The following is a 20,973-nucleotide window of genomic DNA, read 5'->3' as shown; positions in this document are numbered from 1 at the left end:
TTGGACAGACTGATGGCTTCAGCTGCATATGTAGCAGAGTATGGCATAGTTAGGAATCAATGGGTGAGAAGCCCTTGGTCCTAACAAGGCAGGACCCCACAGTGCAGGAGAATGCCAGGGCAGAAAGGTGGGAAGGGGTGGTGGTTGGGTGGGGGAACTTGCTTATTCAAGAAGGGGGAGGGGTTTCATGGATTGGAAATTGAGAAAGGGGATAACATTTGAAATGTAAATAAAACAATATCCAATTTAAAAAAAAAAAAAACAGAAGAAAAGGCTATCTTTTTTTCCACTGTATGGTTTTAGTTCCTTTGTCAAAGATCATGTGACCGTAGGTGTGTGGACTCATTCCTGGGTCTTCCATTCTGTTCCATTGATCCACCTGCCTGTCTCTGTAGCAATACCTAACAGTTTTTATGACTATTGCTCTGTAATACAGCCTGAGGTCAGGGATGGTGATTCCCTCAGGAGTTTCCTTATTGGATTTTTTGTTATTCCAAATAAATTTGCAAATTACTTTTTCTAATTCTATGAATAACTGATTTGGAATTTTACAGGAATTGCATCGAATCTGTGGATTACTTTTGGCAAGATGGCCATTTTATTATATTAATCCTGCCAATCCTTGAGCATGGGAGATATTTCCATCTTCTGAGATCTTCAATTTCTTTCTTCTGAGACTTGAAGTTCTTGTCATACAAATCTTTCACTTGCTTGTTTAGAGTCACACTGAAGTTCTTTATGTAATTTGTAACTACTGTGAAGGGTGTAATTTCCCTAATTTCTTCTCAGCCTGTTTATCCTTTTAGTAGAGGAAAGCTACTGAGTTGTTTGAGCTAATTTTATAGCCAGTCACATTGATAAAGTTGTTTACCAGGCTTTGAAGTTCTCTTGTGGAACTTTTGGTGTCACTTAAATATACTATCCTATCATCTGCAGATAGTGATATTTTTACTTCTTTCTTTCCAATTTGTATACCTTTGACCTGCATTTGTTGTCTGATTGGTCTGGCTAGGACTCTGAGTACTATATTTATGGGGAGGGAGAGATTGAACAGCATTTTCTAGTTTCCGATTTTGGTGGGATTGCTTCAAGTTTCTCACCTTTCAGTTTGATGTTGGCTACTCATTTGCTATAAATTGCTTTTGCAATGTTTAAGTATGGGCCTTGAGTTCCTGATCTTTCCAAGACTTTTAACATGAAGGGGTGTTGAATTTTATCAAATGCTTTCTCAGCATCGAATGAAATGTTACAGTGTTTGTGTTTTCTTTGAGTTTGTTTATGTAGTGGATTATATTGCTGGACTTCTGTATATTGAACCATCCCTGCATCCCTGGTATGAAGCCTACTTGATCATGAGGGATGATCATTTTGATGTGTTCATAGATTTGGTTTGCAAGAGTCTCTCTTCTGTCTCTTGTATTCTGTTGCTGATGCTTGCATCAATGACTCTTTATCTCTCTCCTAGGTTTTCTATCTCTAGGGTTGTTTCCCTTTGTGATTCCTTTGTTGTTTCTATTTCTATTTTTTATCCTGGATGGTTTTGTTCAATTCTTTACTTGTTTGTTTTTGGTTTTCTGTAGTTCTTTAAGGGATTTTTGTGTTAACTCTTGAAGGAATTCTACTTGTTTACCTGCATTATTCTATATTTCTTTAAGGAAGTTATTTATATCCTTCTTAAAGTCTTCTATCCTCATCATGAGACATGAATTTAAATCCAAATCTTCCTTTTCCGATGTGTTTGTATATCCAGTTTTTGCTTTGGTGGGAGAAGTGGGCTCTAATGCTACCAAGTAGTCTTGATTTCTGTTGTTTAAGTTTCTGTGCTTGCCTCTCACCATCTGGTTATCTCTGGTTTTAGCTGGTCTTGCTGTCTCTGACAGTGTCATGACCTTCCTGTAAGTCTGTGTGTCAGCATTCTGGGAGACAGACTTCTTCCCAGGGATCAGGGTACCAAGAGCTGTGTCACCAGGTCAGCTTTGTGTGCACACAGAAACTAATAGGATCCTTTCCCAGACTTCTCCTGGGTTCTTGTGTCCTGAGGTCTCCAGGTCGGTGCCTCAGATCAGAAGTGGTGGTCTTACCTCTGCTTTCAGGTGTGTCAGAGCTCCTGCATACTGGCTTTCAGCTCTGTGTGCAGGCAGAGACCGAAAAGATCCTCTCCCTGACTTCTCCTAGGTTCCTGTGTCCAGAGGGCTCTAGGCGGGTTCCTCTTGGGCTAGAAATATAAGCAGAAGTTGTGGTGTCCCCTGAGCTCTCAGAATTGTCCACACTTCTGAGAGTACTGCTTTCTCCCCGATGGGATTTGGGTACATAGACAACAACACAATTATTTTCCTTATTTGTACACCAGGTTACTGTTTTCCATGTATTTTCATCTGAAAATTATTTGAGCATTTTGTAAAATGTTTTGCAAGAACAGTCTCCGACTCTTCTGGCAGACCAGGTGCTATTGAGTCAGTTATCACTTAAAACATTTCACATATGGAAAAACAAACAGTTCCTTGGGAAATAAATACCCATTTTTTAAAATTTTTTTTCATTCTGTTTTCTAATGTGCCTTATTTTGTTTCTCTACTGCCACCCATCTTAATAAGTACTTCACAAGGTCAAGTGTCTCTGTTGGTTAGATATACTTGTGAACATTCCTAGCTACCCAGATCTAACAAAGTCTTCATGGTGATCATCAAAGAGTCTTCTATGTTAAGTTAACTCTGTGATATAACAAGTATAATATCATAGCTCCTCTTCCTCATATGTGAAATTTGGACATCAATATGAGTACCAGCAATGACAAAAGCACAATTAGGAACTTTTAAATAATCTGAATCTGAAAATCACTTTGGTGTGTTACTCAAAAAGTTGTTATATATATTTACTTTGACATATCTGTTGTATTTACTCATGCTTCAGCAGTTATTTTGTGTGACTTTTATGGAGTATCTTCTGACTTTACTAGGAGATATGATCTCACAACAATTTCCCTGATCCTCTGGGTCTTACAAATTTCTTCCACAATATACCCTGAGCCATATATGCAGAAGATTATTTGGTAAATGTATCATTTTTGGACTTGGCTCTACAACTCTTCATGTTGATTAGTCATGATTTTCTGAAACCATCACTGTCTGCTTTAAGTCCTCAACCCAATACAAAGAACTACAAGTAGCTAAGGAATGTAGAAGTCAGCATATATAGTCTTCTCCAGAGAAGACTGCATTGCTTGCTTATCCAACAAAATGGTCAGCCATGAAAACACATAATCAGTTAACATTATACAAACAGCAGGTTGTATTTATGAATATATATGAATATCATATATATATATGTGTGTGTGTACAGTTAAACAAAAATTATTTTAAAAGCAGGCATGAATTTGAAAAAAGGGAATAAGAATATATGGGGTGGGAGGTGTTAGAGGGAGGAGAGGGATGGGGAAATGATGAAAATGTGTGTGTGTGCGTGTTTGCGCGCGCGCGCGTGTGTGCGTGTGTGTGTGTGTGTGTGTGTAGAGGAATTGTAATCCAGAAACATGGCTGCTTAGTTGCTAAGGAAGTGTTATTGAACCCTCAAAGACCAGTCAGGAGTCATGCAATCATGTCAGGGGCCTTTATTCAAGATAAATCTTGGACTCTGCTCACCACCACATGTAGGATTCTGTTTACCACTGATGTGCAGGATGCTTTTGGTGGGGAAGTGTTTCTAGTTTGGTAAATATGTAATTGGAGAGCTACTATAGCCTTCAGCATAATTGGCTGGTGCTGGGAGTCAAACTACAGACTTAACTTCTGTTTCCCTCTGCATTAGGCAGTTATTAGGCAGGGGGCTGGGCTTGTTGGGGATTAATCTGGAAATCCTGGATTTGATGGGCGAGACTAACCTGGAGACAAAGATCTTGTTGGGGTTAATCTAGAAATTGGAGCTTGGTTCAGTTTTTGTTCGGAGCTTACTTGGAAACTGGTGCTAGATACTGGCCTGTTAATTTGAGTGCAAACTTAGATCAAGTTCTCTAAGATCAAGTTTGAACCCAAAAATTTGGTCCCTCACCTGCTCAGAAAAGGGATCACATACAAAAACCTTCAAGGTCTATGTGATTCGAGGGGAATGCAGATACTATTTGGATTATAGTATGATCTAGGTACAATAAAGATATGCCCATACTACATACCTTTAAGGAAAAATTAGTTTACAGAAGGTAGCAGCCATGTTTGAAAGTAACATCTACGTGAGGGGAAGACAACGATAGGATAAGCTCAGCTCTTGAGAACAGCACAGGGAAGAGAAGCTATTGAAGAGTCTTGCCTGTAGTCAGTGAGTCAGAAGTGAGTGCAGTGGTACAGTACAGTGGATCTATGCTTTTTCCTAAGTCCATGTCTTTGAGAGCAGCTCAGGAGAGACAACTGAAATGAGAGAATAAGAAGGAACCAGAAGATTAGAACAAATTGCCCTTGTTAGCTGTAGCAGAACAATTCAATCAGAAGATGATGGAAACCAGATTTAAGAAGAGCATGAGTCAAAACAGCTTGCTTGAACAACTCAGCCAGAGTTTACAAAGAACTAGAAAGAGTGAGCTTATTCATCAGTAAGCCTCAGAGATGACAATTACATGTGGCCAATGGAAGCAACTTTTACACAGATGCATACACATAACAAGAGTTAAAGTGGAGTTACCTTGTACAACAATACCCCTACTGAACACAAGAGGCTACAGAAATGTACAGGGCCAGGAATGGGATATTTGTTTTGTAGCTGTTGACCAGTGAGGTTCCACAGAGCTCCAATAATTACAGGTTACTGCTATTGCTCTTAATTACCTTCTAAAATTTGATGATACAACTCTGTTGAAGAATATACCATATCCTTAAGTCATAGAAGATGGAGAAATCAAGTTAACATCCACCTGGAAGTCATCCTTGATTTGCTTTTCCTTCCCTACTTATTGGTATGCTTGTGCTAAAGGAACAGTCTTTATTTTTTCCTTTTATAATCATCTACATTTTTTAATGTCAAGCATTAATATGAATTAAAATTTGGGGAGGAACATTATCTTACTTCCAGGGAAGTTATACTATTGCTCCAAAAGAATAATAACAGTCCATAATAATCCTAATACTTTATATCAAGCCAATAAATTCCAGAGTTTTAAGTAGATTTCTAATATATGTATAGAGAAAATGTTCTATTAATCAGTACTTCTCTAAAATTATAAATATATCTTTATATAAATGGCTCATGTAAATGTGCCAAATATCTTAATTTCTAGTTGAACTAATTATAATTAAACACGTAGTAACCTTTATTTATGTAATATTTATTAACTAATCACTAACTGAATATCCAAATTTTTATGCATATATCTACAGAGATTACCAAGATAAGATTGATGTTAATTCTGTTTTCAGGGTATTTATAGAGTATTAAAACATAAAGAAGAGTTACAAAATGGCATACAACCTTCAATGAGTAGAAATTCAGAAAACAAAATTAAAATTCTTTGTGAGTATTCTATTAATAGAGTCATGGAAAAGTCGTCTCATAAAAAAAATAAGAAATAATGGGAGGAATATCTTCAACTTTGCCCTTAAAACAACCTAAATACCAAAGTATTTTTAAAAGATACTCCAAGCATTTAATTATTAAGTCATAAATTAAAATTCATAGCAATGTAGATATCCCCCATTGTAAATAACTGCAGAGGGAATCATATTGATTTCCCTGATGATTCCTTGATTAATGCTTAGATAGGTTCATTTCCCCAAGGTTAATTATTAAGATATAAAGTCTCCCACATTTTTTTGGTGATTCTCAGAAATCATTGTCTCTCCATCGGTAAGTCTGATTGTCCCATTGATCAAAAACTCAGAGGACATAGTGCTTGATTTCTTGTTATTTTTATCTTTATAAACAAAAGAATGTCTAGAGACCTCAAAAATTGTTATGATGAAATAATAGCATAAGCAGATAGATCCAGAGTTTCCCAAGGAGAGGCAGACATGACAGCGTATGGACTTAGAAGGAAGACAGAAGGTGCTACAAGGAGAGAAGCGGGCAGACATCTCTGCTAAAGCCTTGATTTAGAGCCATTTCTGTTCTGAGTTCTAGTTAAAACTAATAAGGTTTTATTTTTACTTACTTTTTGACTTTTCAAAGCACAAAAGCATAAAATCTCGAACAGAAATGTATATTCCCACTGAAACATGCATTTAATTTATTTTTTAAGTTTCTACTGAGAAAAGAAATTCCAAGATAAGTGAGTAAAACTAAAGAGAGAAACAAATGGTGAAGCTCATTTCTTCCTCATTGCAAGAAGCTCTTTTTGTGGAGGCTGATCATGAAACATGTTGATATATTGAACCCAGGCAAATGAATTATGCTTTGATCAAAGACATGTTCCTGCTATGATGTGTGTATATATGTAGTTTTATGTATGTATGTATGTTATATATGTATGCACTTGTGTGCATGAGTGCCTGTGTACATGCTTGTGTGCATTCACATACCTGTGTGTATGTGTGTGTGTTTGTGTATGTGTGTATGTGTGTGTGTGTGTGTGTGTGTGTGTTGGTGTTTTTAAATATAAGTTCTCAACCAAGAATGATATCCTAGGATTCATTATGTAGCCCAGGCTAGTATAAAACTACTGATAATCTTCTTGCCACATCTTCCTCAGTGCTAATATTGAAGGAATAAACAATAACACAAGGCTCATTGGGTCAGTCTTCTCAACATTGATACAGGTTTTAAACTTAAAACTGAATCACCTCTTTGTTAAAATTCTCAAAACTTATTCTCTGAAGCGTGGTCTGTGCTGCTACTATATTGACATCATACAAAGATTTAATTCTTCTTCTTTGGAGTAACTGAAGTACTTTCATGAAACTAGAATAATTTAATTATTATACTTTATATCTTTCATTTTCTCACTCATATTCTGCTTATAATGAAGAAAGTGCACTGAATAAAGAGAGTATTTCAACAGTGGGATTTGTTCAAGTCCTGGTATATCATAGTGTATCTAAAAAATCTCTATTCAAGCTTACAAGACACAAAAGAATACTATAGGGTCCCTTTTGAAGTCTTTATTTTTCAATTTTAGAACTCATAGAAAAATATTCTATGTGCATTGATCTAGAACATTTTACATTTGGGGAGATTTTCTAACATGTAACAATACATTAGAATCCACTGAATAGAGCAACCATAAATTGACAGAATAGAAGCACTTTGTGTCACTACTTAAAACTGTATTCAATTAAATAGGTTATCTCAGCTATATAAGTCAATTCTTGATCTACTCTTATACAACACAATCACATAGAAACTTGCTAAGGATCTCATTCTTTTGTGGTTGTCCACTGTGGACGAGGTTATTAACTCAAGCTCTAGACCTGCTTCCAGACTGATAACCACTGGTCCAAAAGTGAATGTATGGTTTTATTGAAATGAAAAGTAGTTAGAGCTTTGGTTTTTTTATTGAGTATTTTATGTATTTACATTTCAAATGTTATCTTCTTTCCCGGTTCCCACCTCTCTCACACCCTCTCCCCCAGCTTCTATAATGATGCTCTCCCTTCCACCCATCCACTCCCAACACACCACCCTGGCATTCCCCTACACTTGGTAACAGAGCCTTCATGGGACCAAGGGCTTTTCCTCCTATTGATGCCAGACAATGCCATCCTCTGCTTCATATGCGGCCATGGGTCCTCCATGTGTACTCTTTGGTTGGTAGTTTTCTCCCTGGAAGCTGTCGGGGGGTCTGGTTAGTTGGTAATGTTGTGCTTCCTATGTGATTGCAAACCTTTTCAACCCTTTATCTTCTTTCCGTATCTCCTCCATTGGGGGCCCCGTGCTCAGTCTGATGGTTGGTTGCAAGCATTCACCTCTGTATTAGTAAGGTTCTCGCAGAGCCTCTAGAGTAGTTACAGTTTAAAGGCTGTATATTTGATTGTATATTATGTCTCTCTTCCTGGATATGTGAGATGTGATACCATGAAAAATGCTAGCTTATATTTTCAAAACCGATTCAGGTTTAATATGTTTCTAGTAGTGTAACAGGATATTTGTTAAGGATTGATTATTAGGATTAAGTCAAGCACCATAAGAACTAGCTTCATTGTTTAAATAAATACATATTGATATTTTTCAAATACACTCTTCACTCGATAGCCAATATTTGTAGCTATTATAATGTCAGAGATTTAAGAAATGTACAGGCCTAGGAAAAAGAAATAGCCACCAGGAATTAGAAAACTATCTTATTGGTTGTTTAGTCCCTGGGAGCTCTGGGAGGTCTGGTTGGTTGATATTGTTGTTCTTCCTATGGGGTTGTAAACCCTTTCAGCTCCTTCAGTCCTTTCCCTGACTATTCCATTGGGGTCCCCGTGCTCAGTCAAATGGTTGGCTGAGAGCATCCACAGCTGTATTTGTCAGGCTCTGGTAGAACCTCTCAGGACACAACTATTTCGGACTCCTGTCACCAAGCACTTCTTGTCATCCACAATAGTATCTTGGTTTACTATCTATATATGGAATGGATTCCCTGGTTGGGGCATTGTCTGGATGACCTTTCCTTCAATCTCTGTTCCACACATTGTTCCCATAAATCTTTTAGACAGGAGCAATTCTGGGTTAAAAATTTAGAGATGACAACCAAAGATTACACATGGAGGGATGACCCATGGCTCCATGGCTCAAGCTGCATATGTAGCAGAAGATGGCTTAATCTGGCATCAATGGGAGAAGAGGCCCTTGGTCCTGTGAAGCCTTGATGCCCCAGTATAGGGGAATGCCAGAGAGGTAAAGTGGGAGTGGGTGGGGGAGCATCTTCGTAGAAGTAGGAGGAGAGGTGATGGGATAAGGGTTTTTGGAGGGGAAACTGGGAGAAGGGATAGCATTTGAAATGCAAATAAATATCTAATAAAAAATAAATAGAATAAAACTGCCTCATTGATGCAAATAATCATTTATTTAACGTATGCTATGATATAATTCAGCACTTGTTCATGTTCTGGATAACAATACAAACTAAAATTTTGCCCATATGCACCAACAAATAGCTGAATAGAGAATCACATGTTAAAAACATCAATAATTCAGAAGGAAAAATGGAATATAGATATATGGATGATGGGCTCTAAAAATAACTGCTTGGCTGTCACTATTTCCTGGTTTATCTTTGCTGACAGTGACCACAGGGTCTCTGTGTAATAATTTAATGGTCACATTTCCTTATTCACCTATAGCAGGAACTACATGTGTAGAGCAGGAATCCTATTCCTTATTGGGGACACTAAGAGTAAATTCAATTCTCTTGTATTATAGCAGCGTTTAGGATGAAGGTGGATAGAAGCCAGAACAGCACAGTTTAAGAAATGCAAATCCTCCTATATTTCATGTGATAATAAGTACAGTAAGTGAGCTATTTTGAAGAGGAGGTTCTTCAACTTCAGAAGTAATTTTAACTTTCTATTTTGTTAACCCATGTGCACTCACACATGGAGCCAAATGTAGATGTAGGCTATATATGATGTATATGTATATGTGTATATGTAAGCATATATGTATATATGTTCAATTCTCAACTACAATGACTCAACATGAAAGCAGGTTCATGGAGATTTAATAGTAACAGAACAAAGGAAGTTATAAATCAGAGCATTTTAAAAATGCATTGGTGGAAACATAGGTGTAAAGTAACACTAAGCAAAGGAATCTCATCTCTAGGCCTCAGAGGCTGTTTGATTACAGAGAACAGGTTTAAATTTAGTACATTCTGAAGGGTTTACAGTTTCAAAATATTAGATATGATATAGATGTAGAACTAATGATATACCACATGAAATTGTAATCAGACTGCATCCCAAAGTTGAAGAATATATGTGTTAGTTACTCAACTGTTCTAACAGCCTCTTTAATATTTCCCATACATTCTTCTAAAGAACATTTTTGTTTGAGTGAGCACTGGCTTGGGTTTTTACAAACAATCTAATTATTCTCTCTTACTCATTTCTCTGTTAGAGACTATGAAGGCATACTCAGGTGCCAACCACAATGGCACTGAGGCAACTGAGTTCATTCTTCTGGGACTAAGCACCCAACCAGAACTGCAGCCAATTCTTTTCTTGGTGTTCCTCATGATTTACCTCATCACACTGACAGGAAACTTTGGCATGATCTTACTAATCAGGTTCACTCCTCGGTTGCAAACCCCCATATATTTTTTCCTGACACACTTGGCATGTGTGGATATTTTTTACTCAACAAATGTCTCTCCTCAGATGCTTGTTCATTTTCTATCCGAGAAGAAGACCATTTCCTACATTGGGTGTCTGACTCAGTGTTTTGTTTTGTCACCCTGCTCTTGACTGAATATTATATGCTGGGTGCCATGGCCTATGACAGGTACATGGCAATCTGCAACCCCCTACATTACAGCACAAAAATGCCCCGGCCAGTGTGCATTTGCCTGGTTACTTTCCCTTACTTCTGGGGTACTATGGTAGGCACAATGCAGGTGATATTGACTTCACGTCTATCCTTTTGTGGACCCAACACCATCAACCATTTCTACTGTGCCGACCCTCCCCTTTTGATGCTAACCTGTTCTGACACTTATGTCAAGCAAACTGCCCTCTTTGTGTCAGCTGGGATTAATTTGACAGGTTCCCTTCTCATCATCCTCATCTCCTACATGTTTATCTTCGTCACCATCATGAGGATCCGTTCCAGTGAAGGGCAACAAAAGGCTTTCTCTACCTGTGGCTCTCACCTGACAGCCGTCACTATGTTCTATGGGTCCCTCTTCTGCATGTACCTGAGACCAGCAAATGAGAGGTCTGTTGAGCAAGGAAAACTCATAGCAGTATTCTGTATTTTTGTGAGTCCCATGGTGAATCCATTTATCTACAGCCTGAGAAACAAGGATGTGAAACAGGCTCTGAAAAGAGTGTTTATGAGAAATCTCTGCAAAATGGAGAAAAGCTAAGCACCTTTACTCTCCCACTGAAGCAAAGTATACCTTCAGTTTTAAAGGGTTCTATAAAAGGGAATAGCAATCGAAATGTAAATAAGAAATACCCAAGTTAATAAAGATGAAAAAAATAAAATAAAAGGTTTTATAAGTTTGAGAAAGAGGGGAGGAGAGGAAGAGGTAAAAATTATATAAATATAATACATTTATAAAATCACTCAAAATTATAAATTGATGTTTTTAAAAGTTCTCTGATTTGTTTTACTTGAATGCATTTTGTTTTACTTGGAATGGCAAGAGTATGATTTTGAGCATATAACTTGGGATCTGGTGAGAATATAAATGCAGTTATAGATTTGAAAGTTACAGGAAGAATCGATTGAGAGGAAATGCAATCCCAGACATCATCTCTGGTGATTAAAGATAGCCTGAATTTATTCTTGCTTGATAACTCTCCCTACCTATATTCATCAGAACATATGCTCTTCTGTTCACTTTGTACCAATATTGAGTGACATGTAGAAACATTTTTTACCCAAGGTGAATTGCAATGTATTTCCTAAATTTTAAACATGATTTCTATTAATGTGATGACCATAAAATACATTTTAGCATATAAATTCTTTTTAATATTTAGGTAACTTTTTTTCCACGTTCATGTGTATACAAACAAGTTTCTGTTTCTAGCAGGTTACTAAACAGAAATTATCAGCAAAAGTAACAGATAATCTTAAGCAGTATTCCCTGATGCAGATGAAAAACGGGCAGTACTTGCTGTCAATCATTAATCAAAACTGTGAATTATTCCTCACTTTTTGGAAGATAATTTGCACCAGAATTAATCAGCCGGAATTTTAAAATATTGAAATTGTTTATATTTATTTTTAGATCATATTACACATTTTTCCCTCTATTTTTCTTTTATTGAGAATGCATTTTAAGGGCTTTGCCAGGCTTGAGAATCACAAACAAAGACCAGGCAGATCGGCCCTCCCATTTGCCTCTCCCACTAGATTACTTTTCTAGAGCTAACAATCAAAGTCTATTCCTTTATTTGCCCACTTTCATGTGTCTGACTAATTCCTGAAGCTGATCATCAAATTCCAACTATCAGAAGATCAAGGTCTGGGCACGCAAAAACTTTATTACCTGCCCATTGAGAATTTACCAACTCAGTATAGCTCACTCTAACACTCACCTCCTTTTTTTTTTTTTTTTGAATTTTTTTTTACTCCATCTTTATTAACTTGAGTATTTCTTATTTACATTTTGAATGTTATTCCCTTTCCCGGTTTCCGGGCCAACATCCCCTAACACCTCGCCCTCCCCGTCTCCCCCCATTACCGCCCTCCCCCCAACAATCAGGTTCACGGAGGGTCCAGCCCTGGCAGGACCAAAGGCTTCCCCTTCCACTGGTGCCCTTACTATGCTATTCATTGCTACCCATGCGTTTGGAGCCCAGGGTCAGTCCATGTATAGTCTTTGGGTAGTGGCTTAGTCCCTAGAAGCTCTGGTTGGTGGGCATTGTTGTTCATATGGGGTCTCAAGCCCCTTCAAGCTCTTTCAGTCCTTTCTAAGAGTCCTTCAACGGGGGTCCTGTTCTCAGTACAGTGGTTTAATGATGGCATTCGCCTATGTATTTGCTGTATTCTGGGTGTGTCTCTCAGGAGAGATCTACATCTGATTACTGTCTGCCTGCACTTCTTTGCTTCATACATCTTTTCTAGTTTGGTGACTGTATATGTATGGACCACATGTGGGGCAGGCTCTGAATGGGTGTTCCTTCTGCCTCTGTTCTAAAATTTGCCTCCCTATTCCCTCCCAACGGTATTCTTGTTCCCCTTTTAAAGATGGAATGAAGCATTAGCATTTTGGTCATCCTTCTTGAGTTTCATGTGTTCTGTGCATCTAGGGTAATTAACATTTGGGCTAATATCCACTTATCAATGAGTGCATACCATGTGTGTTTTTCTGTGATTGGGTTACCTAACGCAGGATGATATTTTCCAGTTTCAACCATTTGCCTACGAATTTCATAAAGTCATTGTTTATGATAGCTGAGAAGTATTCCATTGTGTAGATGTACCACATTTTCTGTGTCCATTCCTCTGTTGAAGGGCATCTGGGTTCTTTCCAGATTCTGGCTATTATAAATAAGGCTGCTATGAACCTAGTGGAGCACGTGTCTTTGTTATATGTTGGGGCATCTTTTGGGTATATGCCCAAGAGAGGTATAGCTGGGTCCTCAGGTAGTTCAATGTCCAATTTTCTGAGGAAACTCCAGACTGATTTCTAGAATGGTTGTACCAGTCTGCAATCCCACCAACAATGGAGGAGTGTTCCTCTTTCTCCACATCCTCGCCAGCATTTGCTGTCACCTGAGTTTTTGATCTTAGCCATTGTCACTGGTGTGAGGTGAAATCTCAGGATTGTTTTGATTTGCATTTCCCTTATGACTAAAGATGTTGAACATTTCTTTAGGTGTTTCTCAGCCATTCGGCATTCCTCAGCTGTGAATTCTTTGCTTAGCTCTGAACCCCATTTTTAATAGGGTTATTTGTCTCCCTGTGGTCTAACTAACTTTTTGAGTTCTTTGTATATTTTGGATATAAGCCCTCTATATGTTGTAGGATTGGTAAAGATCTTTTCCCAACTGTTGGTTGTCGTTTTGTCCAAACAACAGTGTCCTTTGCCTTACAGAAGCTTTGCAGTTTTAATCAGATCCCTTTTGTTGATACTTGATCTTAGAGTGTAAGCCATTGGTGTTTTGTTCAGGAAATTTTCTCCAGTGCCCGTGTGTTCGAGATGCTTCCCCACTTTTTCTTCTATTAGTTTGAGTGTATCTACTCACCTCCTTTTTTAAAAGATCTTTTCAAACCATACCTTCAAAGGTCCATATTGCTCTTTCTGCCCAATAAATATTTAACCATCTTATTTCTTTGGCTTGTGTAATAAATGAAATTTATGTAGAAAATCAGAGTTTGTGTTGATGTTTGTGGTCTATGCCTAATCTGTGATCGAGAATAGAGCCCCCAGTAATCCTTCATATGTTTAATACAATATACTCTGATTATGGATTCCCCTCCCCCATCTCCTTCAAGATCTTCCCCTCCCATTTGAATGCACACACTTTCTGTCTCTTCTAGAAAGCAAACAGGCAGATAAAGAATAATAATGAAATAAGATTGAAAACATATACAAACAGACTATAATAGGACAAAAAATAAACAAACCAAAAAAAAACCTCACAGATACATATATTCATATTCGTATACTATTTAATCTAGCAATGAACACTTTGTAATATGTCCTAAATCCTTCGTTCTCAACTTTCATAATGCTTCAACCCTTTAATTCAGTTCCTTATTTTGTGATGACTACTGACCATAAAATTACCTCATTGCTACTGCAGAACTATAATTTTGCTGCTCTTATGAATCTTATTGTAAATATCTGATATGTGACTCCCAAGACCACAGGTTGAGAAACACTGTCCTAACAAGAAATCTAACAAAGTTACCTGAACAAAGCAAAATGGGTTCAACAGAAACAAAACTGGAATTAAAATTGAACTTTTTTTAGAAAAGTAATTTATTTTCTTTGCCTAAGACTTTATTAATTTAGTGCCAGGAGCCATCTAATACATGCTAAAACCTAGCAGGTAATTTTCCTGAGGCCAAGGTCAAAGAGAGAACATTTTAAGAAAGATTCCTGGTATATATATATATATATATATATATATATATATATATATATATATATATATATATTTTATAAAGCATATATTAATATGCTTTCCTGATATATATATATTTATATGATATATATTTATATGATATATATTTATATGATATATATTTATATGATATATATTTATATGATATATATTTATATGATATATATTTATATGATATATATTTATATGATATATATTTATATGATATATATTTATATGATATATATTTATATGATATATATTTATATGATATATATTTATATGATATATATTTATATGATATATATTTATATGATATATATTTATATGATATATATTTATATGATATATATTTATATGATATATATTTATATGATATATATTTATATGATATATATTTATATGATATATATTTATATGATATATATTTATATGATATATATTTATATGATATATACATATACATAACAATCACTAGGTATTAACCTACCATTTTGGGTACAGTTCTGCAGATCAACAAAGATGTACTACCTTGCAGTGGATAGTACAAAGACCTATAGATGACTTCTTAATTCTTAATGATGATGCTATAAGAATCCCTAAAATTATACTAGTAATTAGTAAGTCCTTTATAATAAGACTTCTAGTAAAGGTCACTTTGATATGAAAACTGCAATGAGAACTTTGCCAGTTTTTATGTGTCACAATTTATTTGCTTCTGAGATAGAAAGTGGGCATTTACAACTCAGAGCACATTCTAAAAGGTTGCAAAATAATTAAATAAAGGTCATGAAAGGTAGTTAATGATTTATTGTAGGTACAAGGACAAAAGATAAAATATTGACCAGATTTATCTGTACAAAGCTTCAATGATAACTTAGTTATGGTCTTTAAACTCTCCATGAACCTATAGAGTTAATGACAGGAGCTTGTGACAGATAATACATGTCTAGGTTCAATAAAAATGTTTGTAAACATCTCTGTTGTAAACTTCTTACTCAATTTATTATTTGAGTTTGTTTGAACATTTAGTGAAATTTTGATTTATAGGAAAAGGATGCTTGGGAAAACCATGTGATCTATTCCCCTAGAAAATGTGCATAAAAGTAGAAACAATTACATTGCATGGTATTATTACATCAGAGCAAGAGGGGAGAGCAAGATTAGAAAGAGAAAGAGTAGAGTAACTTATCAATTATTAGAACAATATGCAGAATGCAGAGAAAAACAAGAACAAAGAGAAACTGCAGAGAGACCAGAAAGAGTAGACAGGCTTCTTCTTTCCATAGGATGGAATAGATTGTTTCCTTACAGCAAGGCAGGCTTAGTATTAAAGAAAACATTTTTTTCTTAGACACTGGTTTAATTCATTTAACATTAAAAGGAAAGAAGCTTATTCTTTCTCTTCTTTCTCTATGCCATAAAGATTATAGTTCATTTTTCATCTAGAATGAGTTTTTTCTATACTGACACTTGGTCTTTTTCTCCATATGCATATGTAAGTATGGATATAGGTGTGTGTGTATGTGTGTGTGTGTGTGTGTGTGTGTGTACAATTGTGAAATAACTATATATGTGTGTCCAACTGGAATGTATGAATATGCATGAACATGTATGCATGCTTTGGCAAATTAATGTTGTAAGTTTATGAATATTTGCTTGTGTAAATGTTTTTCCTTCTGTGAGTGACTGTCTTCTCCTGGTTCAATAAAAATCTGTCGTTCCAAACCTCCCTCCATTTTAACAAGGGAGAGGGGAAGCTTCTGATTAAGAGAGAAAAAAAAACCTAGAAATTTACCCTTTACTTGATACCCCACTGTTTTAGGATGAAGTACTAAATGCCAGAGACTATCCAGTTTCTGGCATCAGAATAATTCAGACAGTTGGGCCAAATACCACTACAAAGTAATTTAGAATAAAACCAGGTAAAAGTTTTAATATTAAAAGACAATCTTAATTTATCACAAGACCAAGTCTTGCTCTCTCAGATGCTCTTTCTCCTTGGCTACTTTCAAAAGGCCCCAAGGCCTGACACTATTACTGATGCTGTGGTGTGCTTACAAAAAGGGGCCTATCATGACTTCTTTCTGAAAGAGTCAGATGCAGATATTTGCTCCCAACCAATGGACAGAAGCCGTTGACCCCTCTGTTTGAATTAGGGGAAAGCTGGATGAATCTGAGGAGGATGGTGACCCTGTAGGAGGACCAACAGTCTCAATTTAACCTGGACCCCCAAGATCTCTCAGACATTAGATCACCAACCAGGCAGTGTGCACCAGTTGTCATGAAGCCCCCAACACATATACAGCAGATAACTGCAGGGCCTGCGTTAAGTCAGAGAAGATGTATCTAACTCGCAAGAGACTGGAGACCCCAGGGAGTTTAGAGGTCAGGTGGGGAGGGGTGAGGGTGGGAACAATCCTTGTGAAGAGACGGGAGGGGGAGGCAGGAAGGAGGTATGGAATGTGATCAGATTGTGGAGAATAAAATCAGGAGTGTAAAAAATAAAATAAAAAAACGTAGAAAAGAAAGGTCAAGATTGCTGAAGCTAACCTCAGGCAAAAATAAAAGTAATTATACTTTACATTGCATTTCACTTTTGATGATTAAAACAAATGATTTGAAAACCAGTAACCATATCATTAAATATCACTCACAAAGATTTTATGTATAATTACTTGTATTTTCTCATATTTTAATAGAACTAGTGAGGTAGTATATGCCTAACACTCACACTATTCAATGAAGCACATATTTCACACACAAACATAAATAAAAATGCATAATAAAAACTAAAATTAGGTAAACCACTTGTAGTAAGAAAGGTAACGTGTCTGAAAGTTTGTTGGGATTCTCAAAGACATAGAGGATGACATATTTTTTTTAAAAAAATGTCTGTACAATAACAAATTGTTATTCTCAAGACTGAATACTTACAAAGAATCATAGAGATTTAGCAGATTGTATGCAGATTGTATTTATGTATTGAGAGAGAGAGACAGAGACAAAGAGAGACAAAGAGAGAGAGAGAAACAATAAGAGAAAATGACATGTATTTGAAAATAATCTAGGACTGGTTTTGTAGGAGGCTTTGTAAAGAGGAATGGGTAGGGAAAGTGACGAACTTATAATGCCAAACCTACTAAAAATAATTTTAAAATAATTATAGAATTATTATAGAATAAGTATAGAATTGAGACAATGAATGTCTTGTAATGATTATAAAATATACATATACACTGAGTCTGTTTCATGGCTGGAAATGGAAGCAACACTGGAAAGTTTGGTGTAAGTAAAAACTGAGTAAATAACTTAAGTCATAAAAATTAGGTAGGACCAGGGATCACATTACAAAATGACTCTTTGTCGTTCACTTTCCTCCACTGCTGACAGCACATACCACCTTTTCTTAACTCTCACTGTGTTATAATACTATTGACAAAACACAGGACACACACACACACACACACACACACACACACACACATATATATCTATATATATATAAATTGTAGTGACAAAAGTTCCCTCACTTTTCTGATATTATTTTTTGCAAAGAGAAATCTTACAGAACTTTAGACTTATTCAGTGAACCAAGACTCTAATATGATTCAGCTTTACAAAATCTATAGATAATTTATTTATATTTTTGCATTTTTGCAGCACATTTTACATTTTTGCAGCAGTTTCCTATAATATCTTTGTATATACTTTTAATAGAAAACAATAAAGAATCCAAGAGTTAAGGAAACCTAGTGAAAGGCAATTTATATTTTTCACCAAACAATAATCTACTTGTCTAATAATGAATGAGTTAATGTAAATGGAGGATATAACATTCTACCTTACATTTTCTGCTATTGAGTCTGTCACTGATTTTAGTTTTTAGTACTATAATTTTATCTAGAAATCAGATTTCATTGACTCTGGATCTTCTCTTTTATAAACTTAGCCAATAACAATAATCAAAGTTAAAGAGGCAATGAATGTGAGAGTGAGTCAAAAGCATGGCATGGAAGGGGTTTGAGGGGAGAAAGGAAGTAATTATATTTTCATTAAAAATGAAAGTTATCACAAAAATTACTATTTCACTGACTGTAAAACTCAAGCACTTTGAGACTATGTTTCCTCCTGCTCCATGTCCCAAATGAGGCATTCTTGGATATGCAAAAGTCAATGAATATAGCATATTGGCCCAAATTATCAAACTCTAATTGTAAGTGATTATTCTGAAAAAAAATATGCAGAGGATAAGGCTGACTGTAACTGATGAATACTCTTAACAATACATAAACAGATGTAATTCAGTAGAACATTTCCAAGCTTGGAGAAGATCCCTAGTATCACTAAATTGACGATGATTTTGATACTATGGTTTGAGAAAACTAACAGAAATCTTAGGATGATAATCCATATCTTTTATGTTTATGTGAATGCTTAAATAATTATTTAGATATCAGACCAAATTCTTTATCTAAGACATTGTATCAGAAATGATCTAATGTTTCAAATTGTAAAAATAATTCTGGCATATGTTTTTAACAACATTATTCAAAGAAAATGGACTGTAAGTTTACACTGATCATAGATATATGATCATGTATACCTACACAGAGGCAAGACGTTGTATGGAAACATTGAACACTAAGAGCAGACTATGTTGAGGTTTTCTGCTAATGAAGGTATTTCTCAATGCCAGCATCAAATATTTTACCATATATTTCCCTTAATTTCAAGAATCAATGAGGAAAGTTAGTTAACAGAAGTTCAGTTTGAAAATGTCATGACGAAGGCTAATGTGTCCCTTAAAATGACTAAGTTAAAGAATACACAGTGAATTCATCTAAACACCTGCATAAACTGAAGTTCATTGAAGAAATTTTCCTTTAATGATCTGTTTCATGGCATTGATGACATCTTTGTTCCTTAAGCTATAGATCAAGGGGTTCAACATTGGACTCAAAAAAGTGTAAAAAACTGCAATTACTTTTGACTCTTCTACAGACTTCTGTGATGGAGGTCTTAAGTACATGCAGAAAAGGGTTCCATAAAATATGGTGACTGTTGTCATGTGGGAACCACATGTAGAAAAGGCTTTCTGCCTTCCATCAGCTGAACGGATCTTCATTATAGCTACAAAAATGAAAAGGTAAGATAGAAGAATGATAGCAAGGGAACTTGAGAGAGTAAACCCAGCAACAACAAACATGGCCATCTTTTTGACATGAGTGTCAGAACAGGCTAGCATGATGAGAGGGGGATCTGCACAGTAAAAGTGATTGATTTCATGGGAGCCACAGAAAGACAGGTGGAAAGTGAGCAGAGTCTGAGATAGCCCATTCAGGAAGCCAAACACATAAGGAAATGCGACGAGAGAGACACAAACATTCTTGGACATCCTGGTACTGTAATGCAGAGGGCTGCAAATAGCCACATAGCGGTCCAGTGCCATTGAAGCAAGGATATAAAACTCCGTGATCACCAGAGCAATGAAGAGGAGACACTGTGTGAAGCATCCAGCATAGGAGATGGTCTTCTGGTCTGAGATGAAACCGTGCAGCATGTTTGGGGTAACATTGGAAGAGTAGCAAATGTCTACAAAGGAGAGGTGGCCAAGGAAGAAGTACATGGGTGTTTGCAGGTGGGAATTGGTCCTGATCAGCACAATCATACACAGGTTTCCTGTCAGCGTTATAAAGTAAATGACCAGAAACACCACAAAGAGGATCCTCCCCAGTACTGGGTTGTCTGTGAGTCCCACAAGAATGAAGTCCATCATTGCAGTATGGTTTAGGCAAGTCATTTTCAAGATGAAAATAATAATGAATGCAAGCAATATCTTCTCCTCTGTCCTTAATTCCACTCACTTTTTCACATCATTCTATTCATCTGAATAAAAGTAAAACACTGTCAGTGTGCAGCTCACCTTTTCTGGGTTATTTTTCTCCCTATGTCTTGTGATATATCTCTTTCATTCTCTCTGTATGAATTATATACACATGAATGCATGCGCACACACACATACAGAGAAAGAGTTTTGATTCCTTTCCTCAATATTTTCCTCTTTTCATATAGATATCAACTCATATTTTTACGCACATCTCTGTTTTGAAATGCCCTACTTTTTTTATCTTTTCCATGCTTTCTGAAGAAAAAGAAGTAAACAGAAGATACAAATAAGATACCGAGCTGGTTATTTCTGTCATTAATACTGACTAGTGATAAATTTTGGGTTTTTCATTTCCCTAGGCATGATAATATCTCATTTTAGATACAAAATAAAATAAAT

The 20,973-nt window shown here is 36.0% G+C and overlaps 1 protein-coding gene and 1 pseudogene across 1 annotated transcript; one reads left to right on the top strand and one right to left on the bottom strand.

Moving 5' to 3' along the window:
- On the top strand, positions 10,023-10,984 carry Or5m12b-ps1 (olfactory receptor family 5 subfamily M member 12B, pseudogene 1; annotated as a pseudogene).
- Positions 19,552-20,487, bottom strand: Or5m10 (olfactory receptor family 5 subfamily M member 10). Its single transcript, NM_001000298.1, has one exon. The coding sequence runs from the start codon at positions 20,485-20,487 to the stop codon at positions 19,552-19,554; it is 936 nt and encodes a 311-aa protein (NP_001000298.1).
- Positions 20,488-20,973: the final 486 nt, after the last annotated feature.

Source organism: Rattus norvegicus, chromosome 3, assembly GCF_036323735.1.
Source record: "Rattus norvegicus strain BN/NHsdMcwi chromosome 3, GRCr8, whole genome shotgun sequence".
In the NCBI taxonomy this organism is placed as follows: domain Eukaryota; kingdom Metazoa; phylum Chordata; class Mammalia; order Rodentia; family Muridae; genus Rattus; species Rattus norvegicus.
This window is presented reverse-complemented; position numbering and strand designations above follow the sequence as displayed.

Coding starts and splice junctions, on each gene's coding strand:
- Or5m10 (NM_001000298.1), bottom strand. CDS start 20,487: ATGACTTGCCTAAACCATACTGCAATGATGGACTTCATTCTTGTGGGA.